At 37.4% G+C, this 20,934-nt stretch overlaps 1 protein-coding gene across 1 annotated transcript; it reads right to left on the bottom strand.

The window, feature by feature from the left end:
• Positions 1 to 18,874: 18,874 nt before the first annotated feature.
• LOC113691863 (presenilin-like protein At1g08700) lies at positions 18,875 to 20,712 on the bottom strand. The gene has a single exon (XM_027210187.2). It carries the CDS (start codon positions 20,561 to 20,563, stop codon positions 19,202 to 19,204), a length of 1,362 nt encoding a protein of 453 aa, XP_027065988.1. The 5' UTR covers positions 20,564 to 20,712; the 3' UTR covers positions 18,875 to 19,201.
• Positions 20,713 to 20,934: the final 222 nt, after the last annotated feature.

Genomic DNA, 20,934 nt, shown 5'->3' with positions numbered 1-20,934 from the left:
AGACTTGGATTTGAGCAAGGCAATGTTATATGATGGATGATTTCTGAGACATGGAGGTGAATGACCCTAAACTATTTCCAAAGTACTTGTGAAATGCTTCTTGCATTATTTATTCGATTGCATATCATGCGTGCTTCCATGTGGATTCATGACATGGTTTGGCTTCAATGAGTTCTGGGAAAGTCTAGTGCTGGACACCAACGTCTCCACCTTGTTTATGGTTGATGTTCATGTTTATCTGGAGCTCAAAAAGGGGCTCCCTCTCAATGTTAATGTTAAATGATCTATTTGAGCGTTGGGTGTTCAAGTGCAATGATTTCATCGGCTCATGAGAGCAATAAACGTACATTTGATCTCTGAATCATGACATCATCGAAATGATCGAAATGCATTATTGTGAAATATATTTGATTTCTGATTTTACTGGTTACTCGCTGAGCTTCTATCTCACCCCAAAACTATTTTATTCCCCTCCACAGGGCTCGTGGCGAAGGAAGGCTTGTTGTGATTTTATTGTTGTGGAATTCCTCTTGTATAAGAATTGGGATCATGGATCAGAGTGGCGCAGTGGAAGCGTGGACGCTTCGCTTTTGATATGTAAATGTTGGAACATTTGATGTATATATGAGATTTATCTTGTAATCTGTTTGAGGAATGTAGTGAACGACTGAGTCCCGGTGAGAGCTGGGCAGGCGGTCCGCCGAACCCTTTGGTTCGCCCTAGGGGGAGGTGGGTCCGTCACAGTTGGTATAAGAGCTTAGGCTTCAGATCTCTGTAGTGTATCCTAAGCTTGAAGTTTAGAATGCCGGACTGTGGGTTTGGTTTGCAATATTAGTGATTCTTGTGGGATATCTCGACTTGATTGGTACAAGATAGAATGTCGAGGACGACATTCTTTTAAGGAGGGGAGTTTGTGATGCCCCGAAAAAAAGGAATGAGTTTGAGAACCCGGAAATTTTTTAAATTTATGGGGTTTATGTTATTTAATCGCCCGCCTTTTCTACATTTTCTTTATTAGAAAAATTCCCCAAATAAAGTTTATGAGCAAAGATAGTTCTAAAATGATTTTTCTAGTATCGGTTAGTTTTTGAGAAATTAAGAGCGTATTTTGGACGTGGACCCGCTACTGCGGTAAATGCATTATATTTTTGACAACTTGTTGAAATTTTGTATTAAGTGATAATATTTTACAAGGTGTTAAGATATTTGAATTAGAGAGACAAAAAAATAAGTTTTGAACCAAAAGGTGACAAGTGTCACCATAAGATTAAGTCTTGGACTTTGACTACACTATTCCCTACTTTACCAGATAAATCAAAAAGTTGCCAAAAATCATCCTTATTTCTAAAGCTTCATAGCCGGCTCTCTCTCAAAGGAAAAGAAAGAAAAGCTATCAATTTCTTCTTTCTATTTCTTACTCAATCTTCAAATCCAACCAATAAAACTCCAAATCATTCCATAAAATCTCTTTGCTAAGTGGTCTTGAGGTGTTTTGTGATGTTGTTTGGAAAGCTAAGGTGACTATTTGCTCTATCTCTTGTATTGCTAAGGTGAGTTGTGAAGGACCCCTCTCCTCCCTCTAATGATGCTTAATTGAAGATTAGTGGTGGTATAAGGTGCAACTTTATGGATTATATTGTGATTTTTGGTTGAATTGGTGAAGTTTTATAATTATTGGGGATTTTTCTGTTTTAATATGAACATGATTGTGTGGCTATATATGATGATTGAAAATGATGTTTAAGGACTCTATGAGGTGGAAAAAGTGGTTAATTGCAAACAATTTCTGTTTTGGAAGAAATCTTGGAAAGTTAGGGTTTGATGTTCTTCATTCTGCCCGAATTTGTAGCTCATAGATAGAGGCTGAATTGGCTTTGGCTTAAAACATGAAAGTTGTAGGGAATGACATTTTAGAGGTTCCTACAAAATTTTAGGTCAATTGGAGCAGCGTAGCATGAGAAAAGTCGAAATTACCCTTGCTGTCCTGGTTTTACCCGAATTTGGGAATTGCTTCTGTAATTGGTTGTTTTGGTCAGGAATGCTTCCGAATTGGTTGTTGAGATCTTCTGATGAAATGTAACCCTATTTCTTAGCTTTCAGCTGGTTTTGGAATTTTTGGATTTGGACTTGGATAGCCTGATTTATTATGTTTCCGCTAGAATGCGTTCCGTGAATCTGTTTCTCCGGTTCTGGTGTAGTTTCTTGCATTTTTGACCTGGTTACACTCGAAACTGGGTTGAGTGACCTTCTGCAATATTGTAGCCCTGTCTCTTTGCTTCGAAACGGTGGGTCTTGAACCTTCATCCGACAATCGTAGAGTCTTTGGTACCATTACCGCAAAATGACGTCAAAACTGTTTTTCTGGTTTTGATCTTAACTTTCATTTCCGGACTTTTCCCTAGCTTGACTTGTACTAGTACTACTTGGAGCTTGCTGAATGACTATTGGATGAATTTGTTGTTGTGTGTGTATCTTTGGGACTGGCGGAGGAAATAATGAAGACACGATGGCTGGAAAAGTTAGCAAATTTAGGGGAAGAGCTGTCCGAACTTTGAAGGGACTTGTGTGCATTGAGTTTGTGATCTAAGACTTGGATTTGAGCAAGGCAATGTTATATGATGGATGATTTTTGAGCCATGGAGGTGAGTGACCCTAAACTATTTCCAAAGTACTTGTGAAATGCTTCTTGCATTATTTATTCGATTGCATATCATGCGTGCTTCCATGTGGATTCATGACATGATTTGGCTTCAATGAGTTCTGGGAAAGTCTAGTGCTAGACACCAACGTCTCCACCTTGTTTATGGTTGATGTTCATGTTTATCTGGAGCTCAAAAAGGGGCTCCCTCTCAATGTTAATGTTAAATGATCTATTTGAGCGTTGGGTGTTCAAGTGCAATGATTTCACCGGTTCATGAGAGCAATAAACGTACATTTGATCTCTGAATCATGACATCATCGAAATGATCGAAATGCATTATTGTGAAATATATTTGATTTCTGATTTTACTGGTTACTCGCTGAGTTTCTAACTCACCCCAAAACTATTTTATTCCCCTCCACAGGGCTCGTGGCGAAGGAAGGCTTGTTGTGATTTTATTGTTGTGGAATTCCTCTTGTATAAGAATTGGGATCATGGATCAGCGTGGCGCAGTGGAAGCGTGGACGCTTCGCTTTTGATATGTAAATGTTGGAACATTTGATGTATATATGAGATTTATCTTGTAATCTGTTTGAGTAATGTAGTGAACGACTGAGTCCCGGCGAGAGTTGGGCAGGCGGCCCGCCGAACCCTTTGGTTCGCCCTAGGGGGAGGTGGGGCCGTCACAGTTGGTATCAGAGCTTAGGCTTCAGATCTCTGTAGTGTATCCTAAACTTGAAGTTTAGAATGCCGGACTGTGGGTCTGGTTTGCAATATTAGTGATTCTTGCGGGATATCTCGACTTGATTGGTACAAGATGGAATGTCGAGGACGACATTCTTTTAAGGAGGGGAGTTTGTGACGCCCCGAAAAAAAGGAATGAGTTTGAGAACCCGAAAATTTTCTAAATTTATGGGATTTATGTTATTTAATCGCCCGCCTTTTCTACATTTTCTTTATTAGAAAAATTCCCCAAATAAAGTTTATGAGCAAAGATAGTTCTAAAATGATTTTTCTAGTATCGGTTAGTTTTTGAGAAATTAAGAGCGTATTTTGGACGTGGGACCCGCTAGTGCGGTAAATGTATTATATTTTTGACAACTTGTTGAAATTTTGTATTAAGTGATATTATTTTACAAGGTATTGAGATATTTGAATAAGAGAGACAAAAAGATAAGTTTTGAACAAAAAGGTGACAAGTGTCACCATAAGATTAAGTCTTGGACTTTGACTACACTATTCCCTACTTTACCAGATAAATCAAAAAGTTGCCAAAAATCATCCTTATTTCTAAAGCTTCATAGCCGGCTCTCTCTCAAAGGAAAAGAAAGAAAAGCTATCAATTTCTTCCTTCTATTTCTTGCTCAATCTTCAAATCCAACCAATAAAACTCCAAATCATTCCATAAAATCTCTTTGCTAAGTGGTCTTGAGGTGTTTTGTGAAGTTGTTTGGAAAGCTAAGGTGACTAGTTGCTCTATCTCTTGTATTGCTAAGGTGAGTTGTGAAGGACCCCTCTCCTCCCTCTAATGATGCTTAATTGATGATTAGTGGTGGTATAAGGTGCAACTTTATGGATTATATTGTGATTTTTGGTTGAATTGGTGAAGTTTTATAATTATTGGGGATTTTTGTGTTTTAATATGAACATGATTGTGTGGCTATATATGATGATTGGAAATGATGTTTAAGGACTCTATGAGGTGGAAAAAGTGGTTAATTGCAAACAATTTCTGTTTTGGAAGAAATCTTGGAAAGTTAGGGTTTGATGTTCTTCATTCTGCCCGAATTTGTAGCTCATAGATAGAGGCCGAATTGGCATTGACTTAAAACATGAAAGTTGTAGGGAATGACATTTTAGAGGTGCCTACAAAATTTTAGGTCAATCGGAGCAGCGTAGCATGAGAAAAGTCGAAATTACCCTTGATGTCCTGGTTTTACCCGAATTTGGGAATTGCTTCTGTAATTGGTTGTTTTGGTCAGGAATGCTTCCGAATTGGTTGTTGAGATCTTCTGATGAAATGTAACCCTATTTCTTAGCTTTCAGCTGATTTTGGAATTTTTGGATTTGGACTTGGATAGCCTGATTTATGATGTTTCCGCTAGAATGCGTTCTGTGAATCTGTTTTTCCGGTTCTGGTGTAGTTTCTTGCATTTTAGACCTGGTACACTCGAAACTGGGTTGAGTGACCTTCTGCAGTATTGTAGCCCTATCTCTTAGTTTCGAAACGGTGGGTCTTGAACCTTCATCCGACAATCGTAGCGCCTTTGGTACCATTACCGTAAAATGGCGTCAAAACTGTTTTTCTGGTTTTGATCTTAACTTTCATTTCCGGACTTTTCCCTAGCTTGACTTGTACTAGTACTACTTGGAGCTTGCTGAATAACTATTGGATGAATTTGTTGTTGTGTGTGTACCTTTGGGACTGGCGGAGGAAATAATGAAGCCATGATGGCTGGAAAAGTTAGCAAATTTAGGGGAAGAGCTGTCCGAACTTTGAAGGGACTTGTTTGCATTGAGTTTGTGATCTAAGACTTGGATTTGAGCAAGGCAATGTTATATGATGGATGATTTCTGAGCCATGGAGGTGAGTGACCCTAAACTATTTCCAAAGTACTTGTGAAATGCTTCTTGCATTATTTATTCGATTGCATATCATGCGTGCTTCCATGTGGATTCATGACATGATTTGGCTTCAATGAGTTCTGGGAAAGTCTAGTGCTGGACACCAACGTCTCCACCTTGTTTATGGTTGATGTTCATGTTTATCTGGAGCTCAAAAAGGGGCTCCCTCTCAATGTTAATATTAAATGATCTATTTGAGCGTTGGGTGTTCAAGTGCAATGATTTCACCGGCTCATGAGAGCAATAAACGTACATTTGATCTCTGAATCATGACATCATCGAAATGATCGAAATGCATTATTGTGAAATATATTTGATTTCTGATTTTACTGGTTACTCGCTGAACTTCTAACTCACCCCAAAACTATTTTATTCCCCTCCACAGGGCTCGTGGCGAAGGAAGGCTTGTTGTGATTTTATTGTTGTGGAATTCCTCTTGTATAAGAATTGGGATCATGGATCAGAGTGGCGCAGTGGAAGCGTGGACGCTTCGCTTTTGATATGTAAATGTTGGAACATTTGATGTATATATGAGATTTATCTTGTAATCTGTTTGAGGAATGTAGTGAACGACTGAGTCCCGACGAAAGTTGGGCTGGCGGCCCGCCGAACCCTTTGGTTCGCCCTAGGGGGAGGTGGGGCCGTCACATAGTAAGATCATCGTAAGAATAATTCTCTTTTTTTTTCCTTCAAATTCCACTTTCACAACCTGTAGGCAGAAAAAACTAAATTTCAAATTAGTCTTACAGCTTAGAACTTGCAAGCTTAACTTTTAAGATCTAAGATTCTACATAGTTCAAGGTGCTCGGATTATCAATTCCCCAGCATTCCAAAATGATAGGTTCTTGAGCTAGCAACACACTCAAGGCTGTTTAACTTCAACTGTAAGGGGTCTCATTTCTATTGCAACTCTGGTGTCAAATCATTCATATTTGAAACGAGATTATGAGCTCAATGTTATCGAAAGCACAATTTAATTTGAGGCTCTAAATAGCTAAGCTTGCTTAGGCAAAAGGCAGAGTCCAACGCTCTCATCTCATTGAGTGAGACTGCAAAACACTTACACATTTCCAGTCCAATTACTCAAGGTGAGATTCATAATTATCCTTTGTCTGGGTGTACTACCTGACCAAACAAATGGAAGAAATTTCTTAAGGTTTGAAAGAAGGCACAGATGATAGAATTGAACAGAGGCTAGAAGACTATACATGTAATTCAAGACATTCACATGCAGAAAAGCCTGACTTAGATCATAGGGACTACTACATCAAACTTAGTTGTGCTAACAAGTCAATTTAGAACCAGAAAAAAAAATGCCAAATATACATATCCAGGAAATCCACAAAGGATTCCTAAAGAAAGTTGGGCATGGACTGACGAGAGGCATTTCTGTCTGAAACCAACTTACCAAAAAACTGAGGTACATTTTAGGTATCTTATATGAACCTTGGTGCATAAGGTGCTTCCTTTAGACTACTGAGCTTGAGTTACTGGATATTCCTCATGAGTATTTCTTTGTCATATGCATCTTCATTTCTCTCAAGTCTTATTATGGATATTGGAGAATACCCCCTAAGCTACAAACTAGATCTGACATTTGTTTTTTAAACATTTTCTCTTCCTGCCTTCAAAAGTAAAGATTCCCAGTTGAAAAGTGTACAGCAGCTTAATGAAACAAAAATTGGAAAACAGAAGGGGATTATTATCAAGCTTGCTAGATGTCAAAGACGAGCAAAAACATTTTGTAAATCAAATTTCAGGTGAAATCTGTTCAGAGGCATTAAAATGACGCATGTGGCTAATCTATATATCACCTATCAATCCACATAAGAACATATTTGTCAGCCAGGGTCAAGGGAGACAATAAAGATTTCATTGTCAGCTCAATCCACCGTTAGATGAAACTCAACTTGCAATCTTCTTCAAATATATGAAATCACCTAGTTTGATAAAAATTTAGGATAAACAGACGACAAGATGAACAATCATCATATAGACCAGCAAGAAAAATATGAGAAGAAATAAGCAAGAAAGGAACAATAAGGATTTCAGCAATTCTCTAAACAGAAATCTCCTAGTCTAGGGTCCTAGCTCCAACAGAAGCTGGGATCAAGTTTAGAAGGATAACTTAGTCCACTTGGGCGTTTGAAGCTGACTCAGACACCAACGTTTCCAAATCACCATTTAAGAAACAAAATTTGAAAACACAGGGGATTATCAAGCTTTCCTATAGCCAGGAACCCAACAATTAAAGATTGGCATAATTTGCCTTCGTGACCAGCTTTTAGATTTTGGCTTCAAAGAAATCAACAATTTTATGTTGCAACTACCGTTTCACTCCGGCTTTTGGCTTTTGTGAAGCTAAAACAGCTGAACAGAAGCCGGTGTTGCTAGCTTTTCAGAACAACTTTCCCGCTGTTGTTTTACAACAGATACAGCAAATGTACATATGTCACATGCTAAACTTGAATACCCAGATTACACATAATAACTCCCTGCAAAATAGTTTGCTCGAATGACCAACAAAACCTTGGTACCGCAACTTAGAAAGAAAGACTGATAACCAGCAAAGCTTATCATTTAATAGACGGTAGAAGACCTAATAGATCCCTTTGACCAAAAGTCTCTTTTAAGTGAAGTACTTGCTAGTCATAGTGAAGCAGCAACAAGCAGCACAAGAATTTCATAGGGTTTCAGATTTTTTATTGCATAAAAATTTTCTGAATCTGGTTGAAAGCTTTGAGAATCAAAAGATAGGAGAGGAAGAAGTAAGAATGTAGAAGCAAGAAGGAAAGAATGAATTCAACGATTTTCTCTAAAGATTCAAATCAATAGCACAATTTCTATAATTCCATTCTTCTTCATGATGCTATAACATCAGACATCTGTATACACTTTTAAGGCTAAGATCCTCTTGTATCAAGAAAATTTAAAGATTAAGACAACTTAAAAATCTACAGCATGAAGTGGGAAGTTAAGTTGAATTCTACTACCTTAGGTTCGACAGCCAAAATTTGGATTAATACTAAAAGTTTGACTAATGTAGAAACCCTCACTTCGAGCAGCACCATCCCATTTTATTGATGGAATTTCAAAAATACCTGCAGCACTATGAACACCACCAAAATTCACCTTCATTTGACCATGAACACCTTTGTTTGACCAAAATCTTATTTTCAATGACGTGATGTCTTACATTTTCAGTAGGGTTATGTCTTTCAGCGACGAGCTATACATACATATACATATATAATGATAGGTATCTCTTTCTCCAACACATACATATATGCATATAAATGTTCATCTATACAAGTAATTGGAGAAAGAGAGAGAGATGCCTATGCATTAATATTAGCATCACAAGTGGTATTCACATAGTACCATAAATCTCAATGCAACAAATTTTGAAGCTATTGCCTAAAAAAAAATACTAGATCTCTTACTTTTTGGGGATTTCTAACTCCAAGATCAGGAAATACTAAATCTAGAAGTATGGCCCCACATGAGTGAAATTTTATGCTTATCTCAATGTAGTTTACTGGTTTATGTCCAGCCTTATGGAGAACTATGAAGAACTTGTGAAAACTTTAGATGTCTATGCTGCATGTCAATAGCTTGTTTAGCAGCAAATCCTAGTTTTTGTTACAAAAAATAATTGTACAAATGTAACTCACATCGTATCTATAAATTAAAAGTTTCATTCTGGTTAATTATTTGTCATCACTAGCATAAAGCTTTCAGTAAGACATTTATAAAACTAAAGAACAAGGAAGATTTTGCAATCATTGATGATAAGAAACACATGTAATAAATTACTATGATCAACCAAGCATGAGTACTGTTGAATATATCTAGATACGTGTGATATATTATACATCAATTATAGGGATTAGATAGCCTGATTATTAGCCTGATTATCCTAGTTTAATTATAGGAAGTAGATAGCTAATTATTCTAGCTCGATTCTAGGATCTTGATAGCTTGATTTTAGGATCTAGATTATTTCAATCTTGTATATATATGTCAGTTGTATTACTCACAAAGATGGGTAGGAATGTCATCCCAAAATATCTTCCTCTCTTGCTTCTTCTCTTTCATGTATTAGAGCAAGTGAGAAAAAGAAATTCGTTTTCTAATCATCCCCCACCCAGTGATTTTACCCGGTGATTTTCTTTAACCCAATATCATTATTTCTACATCCGATACATCTATAACATCTACATCTAAATCCACAACTCCTCTCATGGCCAATCCATCTATTACTAGTTCTACTATTATTACTACCGAAAAACTAAAAGACAGTAACTACTCTACTTGGGCTGCTGACGTTGAGCTATGGTTTATGCGACAAGGATATAAAGATCATCTTACTACTAAACCTGATGATACTATGACTGATCCATCCAAGTGGGAGCAAATCGATGCTCAATTGTGTAGCATACTTTGGCAGACCATTGATTCTTCACTAAAGCAAATTTTCCGTCCACATAAGACTTGCTTTAGTGTTTGGGAGCAGGCCAAAGCATTATACACTATTGATATATCTCGTGTTTATGCTATTTGTTCTGATTTGATGAGTTTCATTGCACCTCGAAAACTTGATATGCCTATGAATTCTTACTTAGGCAGAATTCAAGGGGTCCTTTCCGATTTCAATGAGTTGCTAGCCCCTGCTGCAACTCAGCAGGAACAACTCTCTCAGCGTGATACATTTTTTATGCTTTTGGCTCTCTTTGGATTACCTGCAGAATATTCTCCCATTCATGATCAGATTCTTGCTAGCCCTACAATTCCTACTTTGTATCAAGCTTTTTCACGGCTGTTACGACTCCCGGATGAATCAAAATCATCTTCGGAGACTATCGTTGTTGGTTCATCAGCTTTGGCATCTCAATCCAGCCAAAGAGGAGGTCGTGGAAGTGGCCGTGGTCGAGGTGGTTATAATGGTAACAAAAATCGACCCTACTGTGACTATTGTAAAAAGGTTGGCCACACAGAAGATCGGTGTTGGCTCTTGCATGGACGTCCTCCCCAACAAGTGGCGAATATTGTTCAATCTGAACCTTGCGCCAGTTCAAAACCAACTCTCAAGCCTGAGTATGAAGATTTTGTGAAATGGTTTACAGCCAAACAGTCTTCCACACCTACTGCCTCAGTTGTACACACTAGTAATGTTAGCGCATGTGTCTCTCAATCTCCATCTCTTGGCCCATGGGTTTTAGATTCTGCTACCATAGATCATATTTCTGGTAATCCACAACTTTTCTCTTCACTCCATAGTTCTATTTCTCTACCCAATATTACTTTTACTGATGGCTCACAAACCCAAGCTAAAGGGATTGGCAAGGCTAACCTTTTACCTTCTGTGCCTCTCGATTCTGTTTTTTTTATACCCAATTGTCCTTTTAGTTTAGTATTTGTCCATCGTTTGTGTCGTTCTCTTAACTACTTAGTTACATTTGATGAGGAATAAAATGTATTTTCCGCCATATACCTCCCAAAGAATTTCTGTTTTGAAATTCTAAAGAACAACTAGGATGTACTATTTTGATTTTCAACCGATGATTGGGAATAATATATATATGCTTTAAGTATATGTAATTTTCTGATTTTGGTAAAAATGTGAATTTTACTTGAATTTCAAATTTGAAAATTTATGAATAACTGATGAATTGTTGAATTTGGTATATGATGGGTTGATACAAGATTAAAGTTTTCTAAACTAAGTTTTCCCTCTTGATTGTATACTGGTGTAATCTCACACTTGAATTTGTATCTTGAGTTTTCGGAAGAATGGCGAACTTGTGTTTTATAATGTAAATCTTGACTTCGATAAGATTTTGGTTACTTTAAATACTCATCTTATGCTTTAAAATTCTTGGTCTTTAAGAAGAGTGAGCCTACCTTTAGGCATACAGACTGAGGGAACTTTGAGATATAGAGTAACTGCATCCAAGAGTACGAAGCTAGTGTGAATTGACTTGGTTTCCATTTGACACGTCAGTTAGCAAGTTGTACTTATTACTTGGGTTTGAACTCGGAGCTTGAGACTTTAACTATAAAACCCTAAGACTGGTTATTCTTAGAGATGATGGTGCTCTGGCTAGTGGCTTGGTTATTAAAGATTTTAAACTTCGAATGGATAACCTTTAGTTTCGGCTTGTGTTATGGATTGATTGGATCTAATTTCGTAAAGGCATGTGATCTGATTGAAATTAGTAATATTTGGACCCTTTGGTTTAACTATGGACTTAGGAAGGATGGTGCACGTCGTGAGACCTTTTGTATCCTGCTTGCATATATTTCTATATTTTGTAACACTTAATTGCCTATATGCAATATTTAACATATTGGCCTTATTTTGTGACTTCTAACTCGTGCTATAACTTTTGATACGTGTAAAGAATCATGTCCTGATTCTAAATATTTTTATACCTTGTATATGCATTAAGCTCTTTTATGCTTAATTATGCCTTTTCCTATGCTTATAGACTTCTATTCAGTAGGGCAGCAGGAATAGGAAAAGGGGATCATGGTCGAGGGCTTAGACAACCCTGTACTCGTGAAACAAATTGATGGATAGTCTTATATAATATAAGGAGTCCCTAGTACTGAATATGAATCAAGAATAAACTCGAAAATTAGATCTACCCGTGTATAATGGATTAACCTAGTTGGGAATTTAGTAAGATTTTCCTATGCGCAATTTTAATAGTTGCTTTATAAACATATTATGATTGCTCCTGTGGCCACATTTCAATTTTATGAAAGCTTGAACTCCGAAAATATTTCGTTGATTTGATGAGATGCTTGAACTACCTGAGGCTGACCATGAACTGTCTGAAACTGATTAGACTGAACTTACTTGAGACTTGACCTTGTGTAGGCAAGTGTGTTCTTATTCGTACTCATGCACCTTGAACTTGAACTTGAACCTGTGCTCTTATTGGTGCCCATGCTTCATGAACCTGAAATATTTGACCCTGCTTTTGAACTTCTTCATACTCATGCTCCATGAACCTAAAATATTTGGTCCTGCTTTTGAACTTATATGTTTGAACCCTATTTTGACCCTACTTTTGAACTTATTCGTACTCGCGTTGTTGTATACCGGCTACTACTCTTCTATAGCGGTTGAACTGAACCTTTCTGGCGAGGCATTACCTGTTGTGTTTTCAAGCACCGCCATTCTTTTGGCGAAACATGCCTGTTGTGTTTTCAAGCACCATCAGGGATGAAAATTTTGAGCTGAGATCCTTTGGTGGGATATAGCCGTTGTGTTAACTTGTTGTGTTTTCAAGCACCACCAAGGACAAATTCATGCACTTAGGCTTTTGGTGAAGCATAGCCGTTGTGCTAGCTTGTTGTGTTGTCCAGCACCACCAGGGCCAACTTCTTGAACTGAAACTCTTTGGTGAAGCATAGTCGTTGTGCTAGCTTATTGTGTTGTCCAGCACCACCAGGGGTGAATCTTCGATCTGAGGCTTCGCTATATCCTAAATTTCTTCCAAATATCTGGGACTTTAAGTCCAACTTCAAACCTTTTGCCTGTTTTATCTGGTTACTTGATTAACTATCTATTAGATCATGATTATTTGATAAGCTGGATTGTGGTGCTTCTTAGTACTTGATTGTGATAAGTGAGATTTGAGTGATTCTTAGTACGTGACCGATTTTCAAGGGCTATTCTGATCTGATTAGTATAAGTTGGAATGTCGAGGACGACATTCTTTTAAAGAGGGAAGTTTGTGACGCCCGAAGGAAAAGAAAAGGGAAAATTTTCCTTATTTATTTATTTTCCGCGTTGCACAAATCGACTTGCTAAGGGAGTTTGAAGGACTTGGTGGAGTTGTTTTGGAAGAAAAACCCCTAAGCTACTACCTTTCTTGAGGAGTTAAGGTATTTTGCTTGAAACTCACTTTTTGTTCCTAATAATGGTCAATTGGTGACTTATGGTAGCTAACTAGTTGATTTTATGGAATATTTTATGGATTAGAGTGAAGTTAGCTAAATTTCTGATTTTTGTGAGAATTTTTCTGTTTTCCTATGATGGATATGGTTGGGCTGGAATTGATGACTCTAAATGGTGTTAAATGGATCTCTTGTGCATTAATTACGATTGTTTGCGAAAAATTTCAGAGTTTATGCGGAATTTCCACTTTAGGGTTTCATCCGACCCTGTTCTGCCCGAACCTGTTAAGCCATGATGGAGGCCAAATCAGCCTTTGCCCAAAACATGAAAGTTGTTGGTAATTGAGTTAGCTAGCTGCCTGTAAAATTTCAACTCAATCAGAGTACTGTAGCATGTTAAATGACCGAAATACCCTTGACTGCCCATGACCCCTGTTTCGCGCCCAGATTTCTATTTTCGTGAGGAATTCCATTTTTGACCATGAAAATGCATGTTTTAGCTTTGGAAGCCTTCATAAAAAATGTAGGTATATGTTTTGGTTTCGAAACGCCATAAGATACACCTCAATTGGATTTCGGTAGCCTGAGTTATTGTCATTTAACCATAGTGCGGTTAGCTAACCTGTTTGTGGGATTCTGGTTTTGTATAGTGCAATTTCGACTTAGCTACACTACGAACTGGACTGAATGGTTTTCATCAAAGTTGTAGTCATTTGTCTTAGCTTCAAAACGGTATAAATTGCATCCCAATCCGATAAGCGTAGCCGCCGTTGTGTCCGTTACGCAAAACAACATCAAATCTATCTTTTGTTTTCGGACTTAAACTTCATTCCCAGACTTTTCCTAACTTGAATTTGTACTTGTACCACTTTGAACCTATTGAACAGCTATTGAAATGAGATTATTTTTGTGTGTGCTGTTTTGAATGGATATTGGTGATTGTTGTAGGATGGAAATAATGAAGCATTTATGAGGAAATGTTGTCCGAACTTTGAGAATATATGTTTGCTTTGACTTTGTGATTTAGGTTTTTTTTGGCCTCGGGTAAGGTAATGATATATGATGGATGGTTTCTGAGCCGTGGAGGTGAGTGACCCTAAACTGTTTCCAAAGTACTTTTGAAATGTTTCTTGCATTATTTACTCGACTGCATATCATGTGTGCGCGCATGTAAGTTCATGACATGATTTGGTTTAAATGAGTTCTTGGGGAGTCTTGTGCTGAACACTAACGTCTCCATTCCTGTTTATTGTTCATGACATGATCTGGAGCACCAACGTTGCTCCCCCTTATTGTTTAATGTTAAGTAATCTATTTAAGTATTGGGTGTTTAAGTACAATGATTTCACTGGCTCATGAGAGCAATAAACGTACATTTGATTACTGATTCATGATATCATTGAAATGAACGATTGTGAAATATATTTGATTACTGATTTTATTGGTTACTCACTGAGCTTTTAACTCACCCCAAAACTATTTTATTCCCCTCCACAGGGCTCATGGCAAAGGAAAGGCTTATAATACTTATTCATGTGATCGGATAGATTATCTCATGTATAGTTTGAATTTGAAATTCCTCTTGTGTAATAGTTGGTATCAAGGATTGTATGAATATTTGGAATCGATCGGCTGTATGTATACATTCCATGCTTGGGAACTAGTTTCTGCTTCGCTTATAATATGTAAATTTGTGGAACATCTGATGTATATTTGAAACTTATATTGTAATTTATTTGAGGATTGTAGTGAACGACTAAATCCCGGCGAGAGTTGGGCAAGCGGTCCGCCGAACCCTCTAGTTCGCCTTAGGGGGAGGTGGAGCCGTCACAACATTGAAGTTGATTGCCATTTTGTTAGAGAAAAATTGATCTCCAAAGTTATTGAGACGGGTTTCGTTAATTCAAGTGATCAACTTGCAGATTTTCTTACCAAGTCCCTAAGAGGTCCTCGTATAAAATATATATGTGGCAAGCTTGGTGCATATAATTTGTATGCTCCAACTTGAGGGGGAGTGTTGAATATATCTAGATACGTGTGATATATTATACATCAATTATAGGAATTAGATAGCCTGATTATCTTAGTTTAATTATAGGAAGTAGATAGCTAATTATTCTAGCTTGATTCTAGGATCTTGATAGCTTGATTTTAGGATCTAGATTATTTCAATCTTATATATATATGTCAGTTGTACTACTCACAAAGATGGGTAGGAATGTCATCCCAAAATATCTTCCTCTCTTGCTTCTGCTCTTTCAAGTACAAATCCATGCTTTATTCATCGGCATAGTAAAAGATAAGGATCTGAATCCACTAAGACTGTAAAATCGAGGTGCATCATGTTTATGTATCCACTTTCAGGATTTAAAAAAAAATAGATAAGAAAATTAAAAAGGACTGACTTGATTTATCACTGAACATACGAGTAAAATGAGGGATGGAAAAATAAAAAAGCTGCACATTAAATCCCAAGATATATTACTTATTCCCTGATTACAGAATAAACACAGAAACATTATTCTGAGCTCTGCATTTCTGCAGCATATTATCTAAAGATCATATGAAATAGGTTTCCAAGGTCAAACTGCTCCTTCTTCGATGGGGGAAAATAACAGACTGCAACAACTGGAAGTACAACTAAGAATTAATTTATTAAATGCAATAATCATTACATTATGTTGTCAAATTAATGAATCTCTGAAATCAAACTCGTAGTATTCTGTTCAGTTTTCTTCATTTTCTTGTGATTTTTTCTGTCACTTTAGATGTTGAAAATGCCAATAGGATACAGGGTGTAGCCTTTAGACTGATTTCCTAGCCCCGTTGAATGTGATAAAGGTAAGTTTATTGCCAAAATTACGAGTTATACAAATGTCAAGTATAAGACTTTAATTCAATTTGAATTTTATAGAGTCTTCACTACCACACACGTTGTACAGTTAAGTTCAATACAGTTGCAAGTTTCACAATATCAGATAATCTCAGCTGGAATGACGTGTATGCATATGATGAGCTAGGATAAATAGTATGTATCTCTTCATTCTAAAGAAATCACAGTCCTTTTAGTTAGAAAATAAAAGCCAGAGAGCTAGAGGAGACAGGATAATTGAAACTGAATAAATTCCACCCAAGGAAACACCTAACATTTGTCCAGTTATACTTACCAGTACAAGTATTCAGTTTATACCAGTCATACTCAAAAATGCATATGGCTTTTTGCAAAACAAATTTATTTTGCTACCTTTTGCTCCTAAGCAAGAAGTATCTCATTTGCTTTTGTTTGTCCACCAGTTTAATTATCAACTCAAATCATCATTTTTGGTGCAATTTCCTCCATATGTATGTTTTGGAGTATAACAAAGAATGAACCAACAAAAACAAGACCATTGCTTAAAACTACCATACCTGTAAATCTCACTTTCACAATGACAATGAGCAATTATAGAATTCTGAAACAAATTGAAAACCAAAAAACATTATGAGCAAAATCACCATGATACATTTCATCACTCGGTTTGTTAAAGCACTCAACAGTTAAACCTTCTTCTGCTCAAAGGATTATGCTATGCTTTCTTTTTCCTTTCCTCCTTTTTATATTGAAGGTTAACGGTGGTACTGCAATATAGTATGAGTAAACAGGACAATGCAGACTGACAGAAATGCCAAATTGAGTTGTAGATTACTAACCTGGATTTGTTCCTAGCATATATCCCGAACAAAGCCCAGGTTTCAGGCCAAATTGAAGAATTCAATATCCCAGAGGCACATGAGCCCTAAATTGAAAAAATTCAATATCCCAGAGACACACGAGCCCAAACTTCAGCAAGCTGCCATGGCCTAGCTTGTAATAATAATGGGGGGAACTCCGGATAAAAAAAATGCCTTATCCCATTTTTTCATAACTAAGAGGTAATCTTTTCATACGTCAGCTCAAACATTTCACCAAGAACATATATAAATGTCAAAGTTATGTAATTAATATTCTATAAAAGAAGCCAAAGGCTGTCTTTGAAGCTTCCTGTATATGTGGCACCATTCCAGGAGCAAAGCACCCAGGACTTTGCTCCTATTCTACATCGTTGAGTCATCCAGGTCCAGAACTGGAAAGAGCGATATTTTTTGAAGGAGTTGGGAGTGTCGTACAAGTATTTAGAGAACAAGACCGTGCCCTCTCAAAGAGCAGCACTCTACTAAATGGCCCAATGTCCTCTACATAGCAGATCTGGTTGTCGCAGGAAAAGGGTTGTCCAAGAACTTCATACTTTAAATTCTCTGTTCATAACAACCCGGTACACTAATGCCAACTAGCATTTGCATACTAAGATAATCATACATTAAATTTTACATCTTAATCACGCGACATCACATCTGTGCCATATCATGGCCATGCAATCTGTCTATCTTCTTGCTTCTCAAATACTCTTAGCAGAGATAATGTTTCATATCTTTAATTGGAGATCACAAAATTCTTACCTCTACTTAAAAAGTTAAACCATGAGGAACAACAATTAGACCAGACAATCATTGTATTACAGTAAGACAAATGTCAGACCGTTACATGTTGCTTCATCTTCCTTCTGTGAAAAGGCTATTTCGTTGTCAAGGATAAGCAACAGGAATTCCTCAAAATGGAAAGAAGAACAAAAAGTTGAACAAAGACCATTTATGAAAAGAGGAGACAATATATCAGCTTTCAACATATCCAACGGTTTCTCGCTGTTACCAGGATCAAAGTCGAGAGAAAAGGTGTTCACGCAAAACCAAGCAATCAGAACGAGAGACAAGCTGTTTGATTGAAGAGTATTCTATTATGCCTTACCTCTTTGGCATCCCAGTAAATTCAACATTATACTTACACCTATTCACTAGGATTGGAGCACTTACAATCTGATTAACTTCAATCCTGTGTAAAAATGATGCACATGCCATAGCCTACTCCTCAAAACTCCCTATGAAAACTATACATTTCAATAGCTCTAACTAACCAATCAATTAAACAGTGGGTGCATCGTAGTAAGATAATGTACATGTCGATAATTAGCAAAATATTAGTTGACAAACAGTAGCCAATCTTAAAAGTTTTGAGCTTTTTGATAACCATCAATAACTTCCTGTCAAGTTCATCCTTGTCATTGTTATTTAGTCATCCATATAAAATACTTCTCTTCTAAATTAAGCTTTTTAATCTTCAGTAAAGAACAAGTTGTTTTCCTCTCCACAACTGCCCATAAGACCACCTATAAGTATTTTCAGACTAAAGCCCTATTTGATAACCCAGTTCAGCACTTAAAGTTAATGGATTCAAATCTTAACATATTCAGACTGTTTGATAACCAAAAATTGAACATTTGAATTAATTAAATAGTACTGAATTTCCTAGGCAAAACTTGCTCCCACAATTAAGTGATAAACTATTCACTTATCACTGAATGTAATATACACTCAAATGTATTAGATTTAATACTTAACAACTCAATAACTTGATGGATTCATATTTCAAACTTCAGTTTTCAGACTTCAATTTTATCAAATACACCCTAAATACTAGTACCATCCCATAGTTGAGGTACAATGAGTTAGTTTCTATCCGTATGGGACTAAATTTTGTGGCGATAACTGTTTCTCATGGTAAAGGTAATATAGAAATAAAACAGCCAAAAGCGACAAGAAGAATCAGAAAAACAACTATAGAAATATAGAAAAGTGCTCTTTCTTGCATATTATGCTATACTGAGTCCTTATATGCCGAAATAACAGAATCATGAACTATATTTCAGCAGCAGAAACTAGTTTAGATCAGCTTAGATTACAGATCAAACCTGTAAATTAGTCAATTTACAATTTGGGACATGACTACCACGCTGCAGCAATGCATATCTTCCGTCCAGTCAAAGCTTGACGTGATGAAGTTACTGAAGTTCAAATCCATATATGTTCAGAAAGTAAACTTAAGAAATGATGTCCTAGATTACTAGAGAGTTCCCCAATCCTTACAGCTGTCATATCCAAAACCCAAGTACATCAGAACATCATCAGATTTGATGAAGTCCCAACTACAAAGGGCTCCATTAACAACCGCGTCAAAAAGTAAAATATGACCCCCAAAGCAATCGAAATTGGAAGCGCTGGCAAAGCATGACGACAAACAGCCAACAATATCAATGTGCAGCCAAGTCCTGATATAATAGCGAGATAACAAGCATAAACTGTCATCAGATCATACATGGCTGCCCTTCCTACCAATACACTGTAGAACACAAAGTCCCCTAACCCAAGCTTAATTCCCCTACCATTCATTACCTCAATCATCTCATCACCATCTCTTTCCCTACGCGGTCTCATCATTTCTGCAACTGCTACTTCATTCAATCGCCTACTACTGTTATCAGTACTCTCATACATCATTGGAGATCTCGACCTTTCCCTTGAATTACCAGCCATCAAGGGCGAATTCTCCTCTTGATCTTCTCTCACAACTTCAACCTCCTCCTCATCATCATTGTCCATATTTATAACCATATGCCCACTCTCACTTGCAATCTCATTCTCATAATTCCCAATATTCGTTCTTGGTGATGCTGACACAGCCTGAAGCTCAACTCCATGATCACTACCATCATTCTGCGACATCCCAGCAACAAGAAGGCCAGCCAAAGTAGATCCTCCTCGAGACCCCGAAATGTTAGCATTAGTTGTAGGCCTAGCCTCATAAACCAAAGCTGGGAGCTCCTCCTCCCGTCTAGACGCCAATTCAACCAAAATTTTCAAAGGCCCACCGGGCGCCAAAACTGCAACCAAGTCATACAATGCCAGTGCCACCAGTAAAACCCAAGTAGTCCACTCGGGCAATCTCGTAAACCAAGCAGCCACAACAATTCCCAAAGCAACCATGTAAGACTGCCTAATTAAGATCGGGACCCCATTTGAAAAAACCGACAAAACCCCCAGAATTGAGAAATTGAAAAGTAGTATAAAGCAAGTTACTGAATCGACTGGGATGTTGAAATGTTGAATGATAGTGAGAAATATAGGCCCACCCATAAAGGAGAGGACAAAGAAGGCGGAGAAGCGAGTATAGTGCTTGAGAAAACTTGTGCAACGGTAGTAGTAGAGAAGGACTAAGACGAAAGTGACAAAGGCAATGAGGATCACAAAAACGAGAGCGTTCAAGAGTGCACCTTCGAGTTTCTCAGCAGGGGTATCGGTGGGGGACTCGAGGTAGACGAGATTGGCGGCCGTACGGACGGCGGAGGAGGCGGAGGTGTTGGTGAGGGAGTAGACTAGCAGAACTACTAAGAACATGCAGATTGACACCGGAGACATTACTCCGATTATTTCCGAGCCGATTGATTCTAGTATGCTGCCGCCGCCGCCGTCTTCCATTTCCGATTTGGAGATTTCTTCTTCTGTTTCTTTCTTCTTTCTTTTAGTTAAATTGCCATATTGGGAAGAGATGAATTTTGGGAAAGAAAAGTCGCGGAAAATTCTACTGTTTGATGTTAAGCAATATTGGGTTCAGCGCGTGCGATTCGCTCCCTACTTCAAATAGTCCGTGACTTAGGGCCGGTTAGGGTTGCGGTAACTTATTTAAAAGCACTAGTACAAGTTTTAATAAAAATTAGGATTTTTATCACTTTATCCCCTTCGACTATATTATTACTATCAGTTTACCCTCTAACATTATCTTTTAGTTATTTCACCTCATAAGTAATTCAACTCAATATGTTAAGAAATTTTGGACAAAAATACCCTTT

Source organism: Coffea arabica, chromosome 6c, assembly GCF_036785885.1.
Source record: "Coffea arabica cultivar ET-39 chromosome 6c, Coffea Arabica ET-39 HiFi, whole genome shotgun sequence".
Taxonomy (NCBI): Eukaryota; Viridiplantae; Streptophyta; class Magnoliopsida; order Gentianales; family Rubiaceae; genus Coffea; species Coffea arabica.
The sequence above is the reverse complement of the archived record's forward strand: the minus strand, read 5'-3'. Positions and strand labels throughout refer to the sequence as shown.

Bases quoted from the DNA above. Each gene is read 5' to 3' on its own strand.
- LOC113691863 (XM_027210187.2), bottom strand. From the start codon at position 20,563: ATGGAAGACGGCGGCGGCGGCAGCATACTAGAATCAATCGGCTCGGAA.